Raw genomic sequence first — 13,146 nt, 5'->3', positions numbered from 1 at the left:
CCAAGGCTACATAAATTTTTTATAATCAGAAATATGATAGCACTTTACAATAATATCCCATTAGATAATATTAATGCATTAACTAACATTAACAATGAGCAATACATTTGTTACTATATTTAAAAGAAAAGCCATTACTTCAGTCTTAAGTATCACACGATCCTTTAGACATTTTAAAAATTTATAATAAATAAATACAAATAAATTCATACATTTGTATGCAAAGTAATAACTTTTTTATACTAAGCTAAATATAAATCCTACAACCTAACTGAACTTTCCTGCATTTATTTTAATTGACATCACTTTTATGTTTTAACCAATGGGGACATCCAGCAGTGAATACACATACACAAACACTGTGAACAAACTGTGTATATAAAGTTAATTCTGATTATTATAGATTAACCCTTATTTAAACTAAAATAAATGCAAAAACATTTTTTACACTCATTACATTTTTTAAAATAATTTTTCCAGTCAAGGACAACTACATATATTATACATCAAAAAACATGGTGCAGCGTTTGAATCCACAAAAAAACAAAAAACAAACAATATATGGTATTAATTATTATGGTCACTGACTCTGCTTAAATTCACAATAATGCATATGGACCCTCTTCACATGTTTGGGTTCTCATTTGCTTCAATAGCAAAAGAGCATTTCTATAACTTTACAAAACAGGATATACATACAGAGAGACTGACTACAGCAGTCAGAAGAGAGAAGCATGTCAAATTTACCATCTCTCCCTTAGCTGTTGTATTACAAACACTTACAGTATGTTGCAGTGTTAAGTAACTTTCGGTAATTTAAAACGGTAATATAAAACAAAGTATAGTGTTATAAACGTACATTATAATTATGGAAATATCATCACAGTCAGTGAAAAGGGTCCATACAGCTGCATTTAGTGAATGCTTGTGGTTTGTTACAGTAATACTTTTGGTTCAATTCATTAATTTTTTTAATGCATTAGGTATCATGAACTAAGAATAAACAATACCCACAAGTGTTGATTAATATACTTCAACTTTTATAAGTTGGTAACTCAAAAGCATTTCAAGTACACACATTAACTGATCTAACGTGAATTATAAAACGAACAATAGTATATTAATAAATTAAAAATAAATCTTAATACAGTAAAATTATTATTCATCATAAGTCCATGATAACCTATATAATGCATTAACTAATGTTAACAAATTAAACCTCTTTAACAAACATGTCTGGAGTGTTTTTGTATATTGAAATACAGTTCTACATTCACATGCATTTGACAAACGAAATAGAGTCTTGCTCCCAAAAGAGAGCTGCAACATGGTGAGTTAAAAATAGGGCTGCACGATATATCTAAATATTGTATTGTACATAACACGATGTGCATATCGCTATGGCATGCGATATCTGAGTTATATTACTACTTCAAAACGTTGCGGAAAGTCAAGTTTTCAGGTCGATGCATACAGCAGCGAATAGACTGGGCACGTGACTGCTACTTATGTGATGTGCTTCACAATAATAGAGTTATTAAGTGCAATATGTTGCAGAAAGCAACTCCATTGCTGTCTGACACACCTGGAGCATGCGCGATCCCTTCAGTTTTCTTTCGCGCATTTTTATACTCGATCGGTCCAAAATACACACAAAGATGTCAAAATGGCTGTCTTGATGGGTAGCCTATTAATGCAAACATAGTGATGTCTTAACTGGGGCTACACAAAAAACAACTAATGATTAGCGCGATTATGACATCAGGAAGACTGTTATGCTCAGCTTGTCAGTGAAGCATGGCTCTGTGATCCGAGTCGCTGAAGACATGCATCAAAACATCTTCCAAACATGACAAGCATTTATGAACATTTTGTCCAATTAAAGACCATGTTTATGTTTTTACTTCAGCCCGAGATTCGAACCCATAACCCTAGGGTTAGGAGTCAAAAATCTCTAACCACTATGCCACGACTTCCCATGCGCATCTTTAGTAAATCCTGACAGTTCTATTTTAATGGCAAGAGACGTTTTGCTGTCAATGAATCTGGCCCTTGGAGTTTCAGCATGAGAGCATCCTCTGGCCTTCGGAAGGAGGCATATATACAACTGATCACAGGCTACTGTATGTACTACTTTCACTGACAAGCTGCTCATGAAAACAATCGCATTCTTTGCCAAATCACAGTTTTTGCGAATTGCAGCATTAATTATATAGCGGCATAAAATATTATAATTTTGGGGGGGTTTACATTGATGTTGAAATTACATTCAGATTTGTGACTTTGCTTTTTATGTAATGCTAAAATACTGATGGTCACTTTCCACCAAGAACTTGGTCACCCTTTCATGAAGTAATGCTGCTTTGAAGCCTGCGCATCGAGGGTGCATAACAAAACATATAGAGATATTAATTATATCATTTTCAGTTTTTACATATTTTTAAAATATGATGTAAATGAATTTTTTAAACTTAAAGCAAAAGGCTTAACGTATCGAATATCGCATTATTTAACAAGGAATAACATACTGCATTTTTCTTCAATATCGCACAGCCCTAGTCAGAAACATACCATAAAGAGTGGCAGTGTGTTTAAAACTGAAATATAATAACACACAACACATTCTCTCTCTACAGAGATACATATCTTATCAGTACAACCATGTCTTTTTTGTTGCGGTCAGACAAAATGTCGAATTAAGTTTACACATTAAGCAAATGAAATTCAATTATCAATAAAAACAAGACCACCCAAACAAGGCCCAATGGGATCTAAGGAAGTATTATGTTATTTTAGGACAAAAGTCTGAACTGTACACCCCAAAAATGATGTAAAAGCACCAGATTAAAATTAAACAAACAAGAATTTTAGGATTATTAGTGGCCTTCTTGGTATCAGCAATATGTAGCATACTTTTGTTAAAATGTATTTATGACCTTACTGGAAACATTATATAATATTATATTTAAACAATATATCTTCCAGTTTAAACCATATTTTCCTGAAAAGTAAATGTCCATACTTTCTACTGTACATTGAGTGTTTTTATGCCTGATTTCACTGAATTCACTTTGCTTACATGGTATTTTAGATTTAAAAACAATACATTTATAATATCAACCACAATTTTGGTTATTGGTTGTAACAGAAAAATAATCGGCTATCGAGTCTTAATGAATTCTCTAGATTATGACCCCATTTCATAGAGTGCAGTCCTTTAAGAGACTTGAAAATGATCAGGAAAAACACCATATCCCATGGTGCACTGGGCTCGATTCAAAATCTTCAAGAGTCCCTGTCCTGATTTTGACATTAATAATTCGTAATATGTGTGTATAAAAAACCAAGTACTTTTTTACACCTGGGTAACTTGTATGTCTTCATCTTTCAGGCAATCTGGAGGCTGCATTAAGCCGCTTCTCAGTTGCCATGGCGATGAGTTGTCAGCGTTTACTTGAAGAAGATTTGGGGCGACTCCTGGAGCGACAGGCGTGCTTGTGGCCCCGGCCGCAGGATGGTCAGGTCTGGCCCCTCCCACACCATGCTGAAGGCCCGAGGGGGAACGGCATTCTGGGTAATGGAGTTTGGTGGGGAGGGGTGAGCGAGGAGTTGAGAGACTCTGTTCGTTGGAGTATGTTCGTTCAGCGGGCTCCTGTGGAGATTGAGGAATGTTACACAACGCAGCATTGGTCAGGACAGAGAAAACTGCTTTGGTAGAAAGGGAAGAAAAAAACTCAAAACCAGGGAGAAGGTGAAGAAAGAACAGCAGGAAGTTTAGTACGGTTTAGGACATGGGCGGCAGTCGAGTTAGCGAGCAATGGCAGTGAAAGCTACAGCAGATAGGAGGTTGTAGATCATTCTGGGATATAGCAGGAACAGGACAGCTGGTAGTGCAGAAGAAGGGCTTGTTTTGGGGTTGTTAGTGTCTCAGCGTCATATTTAATCTCTGTAAGGGAAATAAATGAGAAGTGGACATCAGCTGAAAAAGCGTTCAAGGAAGGCACGGACAACAACAAAAAAGACAGGACAAGGATTCAACATATACTGTAAGGACAGGTTAAATAAAATACTTTGAGGAGACGGAATTCATTTGTAATATTCTTAAATTCAAAAATAAAGGCCTGTTAACAACAGTGCGATTTTCTTTCATTGGTCATTCTTTTAAAAGCTATAACGCTATACAAAAACAGCGTAAAACTGACTGAATTTTTATGACGAACAATTGTGTTGGCGTGAACAGGCCTTAACATTAATGAAATCCCTTGTGAAAAAGAAGTATACTTTAGCATTCTTTAAAAAAAGAGCCATTAATATGGAAATAATATACTTAAAGTGCCCCTATTGTGGATTTCTGAAAATTAGCTTTCATGCAGTGTGTAACACAGCTCTAAGTGAACGAAAACATCCTGCAAAGTTTTAAATCTGAAAGTGCACGGTGAGTTACTCTTTATGTCTCTCAAAAGAAAGAGTCGTTTCTGAATCATTGAAACGAGTCATTTTTAAAACAAATCCCAAGCTGTTTCATGTTGATGTCAACATGAAACATTAGAATATTGTCCATAATGTTAATACGAATTTAATGAATATTAATTATAGTTTAAATGTATATTAAACGCAATTAGCAAAATTTTGTGCTTTTTTGGACTAAGTTCAGTAGGACAATTTTGATATGTAATTTCTTAATTATATCTTTGAAATATGGCTAAAGTGTCATGCATACTTCTTTTTTTACATTGGATAGCTCACCAAGAACAATTCTGTCTTAATTTCCTCATCATTTGTCACTCCAAACCTGTATGACCTTCTTTTTTATGCATATTTAAATCAACAAAATGAGGGTGAGTAAATTATGACAGATTTTTGTATATTTTTTGGTCAAATATCCCTTAAATGGTGCACCAAGTAATTTTAATTTATGTCTTGCTAGCTTTTTCATCTTCATAATATATTGATGTGAAATTTGTGTTTGGTCAAATTACAAGGCAGGTGATGCGACCTCAACATGACTTAAAACAGATTAAAACACATTTTTCCTAGACACATATGACTGGAGTCGACACTATTTTAAACAGATTTGATAAATAAATAAAAAAAAGAAAGAAAGAAATAAATGACTCTGTGCATCGTTAATACTCATGATATTTTGCCTTGATTTTGATAATGTCCTGTAATAAATACAAAACATTTTTTAAAAGAAAAGCAGGTGAGGTTAAGTAATGGATTGCAAACTGTAAGTAAATGGAAGTCAAATGTGGTGGGTAACAAACATGATGAATACAAAATGATATGATATATCTGATAATATGTTGAAGGCAATATATAGTATTTAATGAAAAAAAAGTTGGTAGTAATAGTTTAGGGACTATTAACTAGCATACATATTACTAGCATATTGGCTGTTTATTAGTACTTAAGGCCCGTTCACACCAAGCACGATAACTGTAAAGGAAACGATAAAGATATAGTTCTAAAAATCGTTCTCAATATTAATAGCGGAGTCCACACCACAACTATAACGATAAAGGCACAGAGAAACGATATCGTTGGAATCACTTTTTGATGAACGATAAAAACATTGCCAACCAATCAGAATCAATCCTGCTGTAATGAGCTAAAGAATTTAAAGCAGCAGACACGCGTCCACTTAGAATACACAGACAATATCGTTCGCTGGTGTGGACGCTAATATAGTTATCTTTATAGTTATTTTGGTTGCACTTTATTTTACAGTACGTGTACTTACATGTACTTATAGTGTACTTACAGTCTATTTATCTAAGAAAGTTCCGGTAATACAAGGTAACTATATGGGGTAGGGTTAGGTTTAGGGGTAGGTTCAGGGTTAGTACCTAGTTATTGCATAGTTATTGTAATTACTATAATAAGTAAATAGTATGTAAATGGGAACAGGACTGTAAAATAAAGTGCTACTGTTATCTTTATAGTTATCGTTCTTGGTGTGAACGGGCCTTCACAAAGCACATATTAATGCCTTATTTTGTTTGACCATATTTTAGATCTCTTAAGCCATCTCCATACCTAAAGTTAACAACTATCTTACTAACTAGGCAAAAGTCATAGTTAATAAATGATAATTGGTCCCCAAAATAAAGTGTGACTGTAGTAATTATGACTATTTGCAGTAGCCCCCACTGCAGAACACAAGATCCAGGGGGCGTGGTTGGATCCACATCTAGGGGGTGGAGATGGGTGGGTTTAGGAAATATATAAGGTGGGAGGGGCTGGATCTGGATCCAACCACACCCCCTGGATCTTCTGCAGCATTCAGGATGTGTTTTGCAGCAAGGACCATCTCACTATTTGGCCATTCCAGCCAAATATCTGAAGACCTAAACTTACAAACAGTGCACAACAAAGCACAGCCTAAAGAATCGAAGAACTAAGCACAATCTGTGCCTGTTCCAGCTAAGCTGAAGGTGGAGGGGAAAAAATAACATCAGCTTTACAGCAGCCTGACAAGAGATCTGGATGGGTCATCATCTGGGTACTGTATGAATTAGAAATAGAGGTGCAACTTTATATAGGTGGTTTATAAGAAATTTAGGTGGTTTAGAAGGGCCATCTTTATTGTCTGTAATAGTATCATTTACTTAAGATTTGATAATTATATTTCAGTTTAATCTCAAACAAACTCAACAAATTAAATTCAAGAGTTCTTACGTTTAGTTAAATATGAACTTGAATTTTCACAATTGAGTACTGCATCTATTAAACTGAATTACTATTTTCCAGATGATGCTCATGATGAGAGTTTACTGAAATTGTGTATACAAAAATGTGTATAAACACTTAAGAATAATGCTCAACTAAACTAAAAAGAATGACAAATGGTAATGTTTTTGTAAAGAGATTGTTAAATATTTCTATGAATCAGTGTGGACTCGCAATTAAATAATGTCCTGCTGTGCTGGCAATCTTGATGATTCCATCATTGCTTTTACATCATGCAGCACTGTACGGATATCCCTAATACATTCTATTATTATTCTTCCTTTCCACTAATTTCTAAAATTAATTCAGGCTGAACTGATGCATGTACAGACTCCATTCAGCCTTAATTAGATCATTTCAATTTTTTTATAAGCCTACGATTTTTTACGATCTTTTATAATCTCAGATTTTATAATAGTCATAGTAATATTGACAAACTTTTCTTAAATCTATTTGCATACTAAATTGTCTTTCTTAAATAAATTCAATTCATAATTGTAATACTTTATTTAGCTCATATCTTTACTGCTTTAAAAAAGTCAGCATTTTATTGGCAAGTTAAAATAAAAAAAAATTTCTCAAGTTTTATTAGAACACCAATCATACAAAAATTATTTTCCTAAATAATTGTGACTTCTCCCAGAATATGTTATGACTTTATTCTCAAAACCCTACTTTATACTTGAAAAATGTATATTGTGATCGTTTCCAAATCATATATACCAATTTAATTATTTTAACCTATACATTTAGTAAGCATTTAGTTCACCTTCTAATGTCTCAATGTAAATGTCTTCGATATTTGATTAGTGAATTATCTTACTTGCATATATTTGTATTACTTGTAAAAAAATATTTTAATTATATGAAATGTATTATTTTTTAATAATATTTAATATATATATATATATATATATATATATATATATATATATATATATATATATATATATATATATATATATAGTTTTTATTAATTTTTTTAAATTCAGTTTTGGTTTTAGTTATTTTAGATCAGTTAAAATAAGATTATGCAATTAGAATGAGAAATGCTACCTTTTAACTAGGTGAACAAAATGTTTTTGTATTTAATTTGATTTCAGTTAACATTTTTTTTATCTTTTTTTATTTCACTTTTTACTTTTATGGTTTTACTTAACTATAATAAACCTGCTGGACAGAAGTGTGGGTAATGAGATGAAAGTGTGAGATGTTTAGTTTGGATGTACTAAAGTGTTTTAAAAGAGTAAATGTGAATGATGGATGATGGATGTCAACAGCATGATAAGAGGTCTGGTTTTAGTTTGGTTTGTCTGTGGGCAGTTCAACACTTCTCAGATCTAGTTCAAGGACTACATGCCTCTAAACTCTAAGCTGGGGCTAGATGCAAACAAACAGGGACAAAGTGCAAGGGTTTGATCTCAACACATACGTGCTGCATTCACCATTGCAGGAAGTATACCTCTGTATACAAGGGTTTGAGAGCCGTCTGGCCTGACGCATCTGTAACACACGCACATTCATTAGGCACCGACACGGCAAAAAAAAAAAAAAAAGATAGAGTCAAACAGAGAGAGAGACAGACAGGCACAAAGAGATTACTCTAGAATGGGCAGTCTGGTAAATTGGGCCAGTTTTTGAGCGGACAATGACAAATGTTTAATTGTGTGGTAAACTCTCCTTCTAATATTGGGCCTTTGTTCATTCCAGCAGCAAACATAAAAGAGTGACATTTGAAGAGAAACATAGGTGGGCTGGACATGGACAGGATGTGTGGCTACAAAACACTTCACAAAAGACAAATCAAACCAGAAGAGCACAAAACGGCTGAGAACTCAGAATGTCACTAAACAAAGTCGATTCTTACAGAGGCTGCTGAGCGTCCAGGACCCCGTTGGGCCACTATGGCCCCAGAGATAGCCTTGATCCAGCCGTGCATCTCCTCTGGGCTGTCCGACTGAGACAGAGAAAAATACAGACAGCTTTCATTTTTGTTCAAACTTTGTAAAAACAATCAATTAAAACATTTATTCTTGATTGGAAGTGTATACATCAGCGGCTCTCAAATATTTTAGACAAAGTACCAACTCAGATTTAAAGGTATCGTTACAACCTTATCTATCGATGGAACTACTTTTAAAAATCTGATCACAAATGGGATTTCCAGTTATTTTTTTACTTTTTTTTTGCTGCTAAAACTTTATCAGGAAATATGAGTTATATTCCATCTTAAATAAAAGTTATGTTGATATGTAATGCGTCTCCACAAATAAAATAACGCAATGTGAAAAACTAAACAGCTAAAACTATTGTCCCAACAATAAAGGTTTTCTACGAATCGAACGATAAAATGCTAAAAGCTATAGTAATACTGTAAATACATATGAAATAAAATAATTACATTTACATTTATGCATTTAGCAGACACTTTTATCCAAAGCGACTTACAGTGCATTCGGGCTAACAGTTATTATTATTTTTTTACCTAACACGTGCTCCCTGGGAATCGAACCCACAACCTTGCGCTGCTAACGCAATGCTCTACCACTTGAACCACAGGGACACTTTAAATTACAAAATGGTGATTTTTTGTTGTTGTTTGTTTTATGAGAAATTAATTATTTTATCCAGCATGAGAGCATTACATTTATTTAAAGATATTCATACAAAACTAAAAACCTTATGGAGCCTAAACTTTTGAATAGCAGTTTTTCACAAATCAGTTCACTTTGTTCATGTTTTATTTATTATACTTTCATCTTGATTTCACAGATTTTCTTCTTCTTCTTTTTATATAAAAGTCAGTACTTTAGTGCCATGTTAAAATAAAGTATAGAACATTTCAGAATTTTCAGCATAAACTTAATGCTTTGAGAATAATCTATAAATAGGCCTTTTGCACAAAAATATTTTCATAAACAACTGAATTCCCCAGAAAAGTACTACTTTTATATTGTAATTTTATGACTTTATTCTCAAACTTACTCACTGAATAATGCTTTTTATGAGATAATATTTTTAAATAAATAAATAAAGCAACATAATTTTTTTAACCTGCCACTAAAACACTTTTGTAAGAAAAAATATGCATTTAGTTTACCATCAAATACTAAAAATTATCCTAATAATATAAAACCCATTGGAGAATTAATATGATTTTCTTACATGACATTCCTACCTGAATGTAAAAAGTTCTTGAGGTAGTAACCAGTTCAAAAAGATTGTCCCTCATCATCAAGTCACTAAAAACACATATCAATATCAGACACAATTATTATGGGTAAAAGCTGTTGAAACAGCACAGCAGCACAGATGAATGATGGGAATGCTTTATTGTTTATTACTCTTTGTTTATGCACTATTATGAAAGTCTGCCCAAGTCCCAAACTGTGGAACTTTTAAACATTGTGAACTGTCACATTTCAATATTAAGATAAGGTTGGCTGCCTTGAGTAAATAAAATTATAAGAAATGTCACTCTTGCCTTAACTATCCTGACAGAACACATACATCATCGTGACGTCTGTTCAGAGTGTGTTTTCATCCGGAAGATCAAATGTAAAAAAAAATTGATATCTCGGTTCAACTATATTGTGTCCCTAATACCTGTGTACTTACATAGTAACTAGATGTGTACATACTATTTAACCAAAGTGTAAGTACATATTGGTACTGTACATAGTATCTACAACTCAAATTTTTGTGTAACTACACATATGTAACAACCCACTGTGTGTAAGTACAAATGTGTAACAGGACACTGGTAACAACACTTTTTGGTAATGAAAGTACAAATGTATAACAAAATGTTACACTTTAAATTCGATTTATCATGTAATTACTCTGATGTTACACAGCAGCGGCCAGTAAGTTAGGCTTCAAATAGAAATTGTGGTTGGTGTCCAGAATGTTACACTTTATATTAAGTGGACAGTTCCTGAGGAGTTACCACGTCACTGATATTACAGTGGTGCACAAACTCCAACTCGAGATCCAACACCTCCCACTTTACATATTCCTAAACCTGCCCATCTCCACCTCCTGTATCCTACTTCACCCCTAAACCGACCCATCTCTACCTCCTGAATCCTATTTCACCCCTAAACCTACCCATCTCCACCCACTGGATCCTACTTCACCCCTAAACCTACCCATCTCCACCCACTGGATCCTGCTTCACCCCTAAACCGACCCATCTCCACCTCCTGGATCCTACTTCACCCCTAAACCTACCCATCTCCACCTCCTGGATCCTACTTTACCCCTAAACCTACCCATCTCCATCTCCTGGATCCTACTTCACCCCTAAACCTACCCATCTCCACCTCCTGGATCCTACTTCACCCCTAAACCTACCCATCTCCACCCAGTGGATCCTGCTTCACCCCTAAACCTACCCATCTCCACCTCCTGGATCCTGCTTCACCCCTAAACCGACCCATCTCCACCTCCTGGATCCTACTTTACCCCTAAACCTACCCATCTCCACCCACTGGATCCTGCTTCACCCCTAAACCTACCCATCTCCACCTCCTGGATCCTGCTTCACCCCTAAACCTGCCCATCTCCACCTCCTGGATCCCACGTCACGCTTAAACCTACACATCTCCACCTCCTGAATCCTACTTCACCCCTAAACCTACCCATCTCCACCTCCTGGATCCTACTTCACCCCTAAACCTACCCATCTCCACCTCCTGGATCCTACTTCACCCCTAAACTTACCCATCTCCACCTCCTGGATCCTACTTCACCCCTAAACTTACCCATCTCCACCTCCTGGATCCTACTTCACCCCAAAACCTACCCATCTCCACCCACTGGATCCTGCTTCACCCCTAAACCTACCCATCTCCACCTCCTGAATCCTACTTCACCCCTAAACCTACCCATCTCCACCTACTGTATCAAATGCTTCCAATTACACTTATACATACTGTTGTTACAAAATGTAATTATAAATGTCCTGGTCCACATTTGTACTTACACAAACCATCCTGAGGGTTGTTACATATGTGTAGTTACAGAAATATTACAGCTTTAGATACTATGCACCAATGTGTAATTACACTGTGGTTACATATTACATACACATTGTTACTATGTAAGTACACAGGTATTAGGGACACAATATAAAGTGGGACCGATATCTCTAACGTCACAAATGTTTCCTAAGAATGTCATTTGTCAGAAGATTTCTCAGATATGTGACAGAATGTATGTGAATCTGCTCTGAAATGTTTTGCAGTTGTTTCTACTCAGTTAAGTTGGTTAAAGTAGAGCACGATGCTTTTCCAGATGATTTCCCAGACGTGATAACAATGTGTGCCTAGTAGGTTGTCCAACACAATCAATCACAGTTTAAATGCATGCACTTTCAATGAAATAGCGACAGATCTCTTATTCCTTATTTTGACATATATACCACTTTATATGTGACTTTAAAGTGCAACTATAAGTATGCCATTGAGACAATAATTTAGCATTGTGTAGGATTTGTTTACACAGCTTGTCAACCTCTGGCTTGACCAATGGTGTACATATGAGCCGTAACTTCCTGTTTGTGGAACACTGAATGACAGGGGTTATGGCAAAGTGTATTTGGGAAACATTAAACAAAACTAAAAAAAAAAAAAAAAATGAAACACTACTGACCTTTGTTTACACTCCTGCACCTTGTTGACTTCCTTCAAAGGAATAACTCGCAACGCCTCCCGCTCCTAAAAACAAAGTTTCATTCAGTAATCTATTGAAAACGGTCTTTATTTCATGCGAATGGTTGATAAGCACTGAGCAAACATTCCAGCTATGCTGAGTGTGTGCAGTGAGGAAGTACAGGCCCGAGCAGGTAAGCAGTGAGCGCAGGCTTATGATTATCAGCCCTGAAGTATCCTTTATTGACATCTACTGTATGATTTAGCCTTTGACCAAGCCTCGTTCCTATGCCTGCCCTCCTCAGACACACACACACACACACACACATCACAGTTGTCTTTTCCTACGGTGTTTAACACATACAGTACTTTAGAACCACAGATCATAGTCCACTAGCCTCTATTTAGATCAACAGAAATCTGAATCTAGTCATGGTTTGGTTTAGTTTAAATAGATTTGATTTAATACAATAATTTTTGTATGATTTGTAACAGCTTCTCAATTGGAAATAGGTAAAGAATTGTATTCTGGATATGAAATGAAACCTTGGAACATTCATAGTAAGATTTTGCTTATATGACTTAACTCCTAGTGATAATTGCATTGAAATTTCACTGTTGGAGAAAGAAGATCAGTTTACTAGTTTCTGCTATTCTTAACTTCATGGGAATAAAAATAATTAGGCTACTATAAATCCGTGGGAAATAACGTGTCAAAAAATGTTCAACAGGAAGTTGTTTGTTTGAATAGTGGAACAAC

At 35.0% G+C, this 13,146-nt stretch overlaps 1 protein-coding gene across 7 annotated transcripts in view; it reads right to left on the bottom strand.

Moving 5' to 3' along the window:
- Window positions 1-447: 447 nt before the first annotated feature.
- Window positions 448-13,146, bottom strand: part of LOC113072479 (pleckstrin homology domain-containing family A member 1-like) — a 40,450-nt gene continuing 27,751 nt past the window's right edge. Inside the window, exons 9-13 of one of the 7 annotated variants that reach the window (XM_026245467.1) lie at window positions 12,388-12,452; window positions 9,911-9,974; window positions 8,600-8,689; window positions 8,165-8,235; window positions 448-3,652 (exon numbers count right to left, since the gene is read on the bottom strand). In XM_026245467.1, the coding sequence (XP_026101252.1) occupies window positions 3,451-3,652; window positions 8,165-8,235; window positions 8,600-8,689; window positions 9,911-9,974; window positions 12,388-12,452 (492 nt within the window). In that variant the 3' untranslated portion in view covers window positions 448-3,450. Of the gene's footprint in view, window positions 3,947-8,164; window positions 8,236-8,599; window positions 8,690-9,910; window positions 9,975-12,387; window positions 12,453-13,146 lie in introns of all 7 variants that reach the window. The other 6 variants (XM_026245468.1, XM_026245471.1, XM_026245470.1 and 3 more) reach the window with 6 other exon arrangements.

The sequence above is a fragment of the Carassius auratus genome, unplaced genomic scaffold (genome assembly GCF_003368295.1).
Source record: "Carassius auratus strain Wakin unplaced genomic scaffold, ASM336829v1 scaf_tig00009130, whole genome shotgun sequence".
NCBI classification, from domain to species: domain Eukaryota; kingdom Metazoa; phylum Chordata; class Actinopteri; order Cypriniformes; family Cyprinidae; genus Carassius; species Carassius auratus.
The sequence above is the reverse complement of the archived record's forward strand: the minus strand, read 5'-3'. Positions and strand labels throughout refer to the sequence as shown.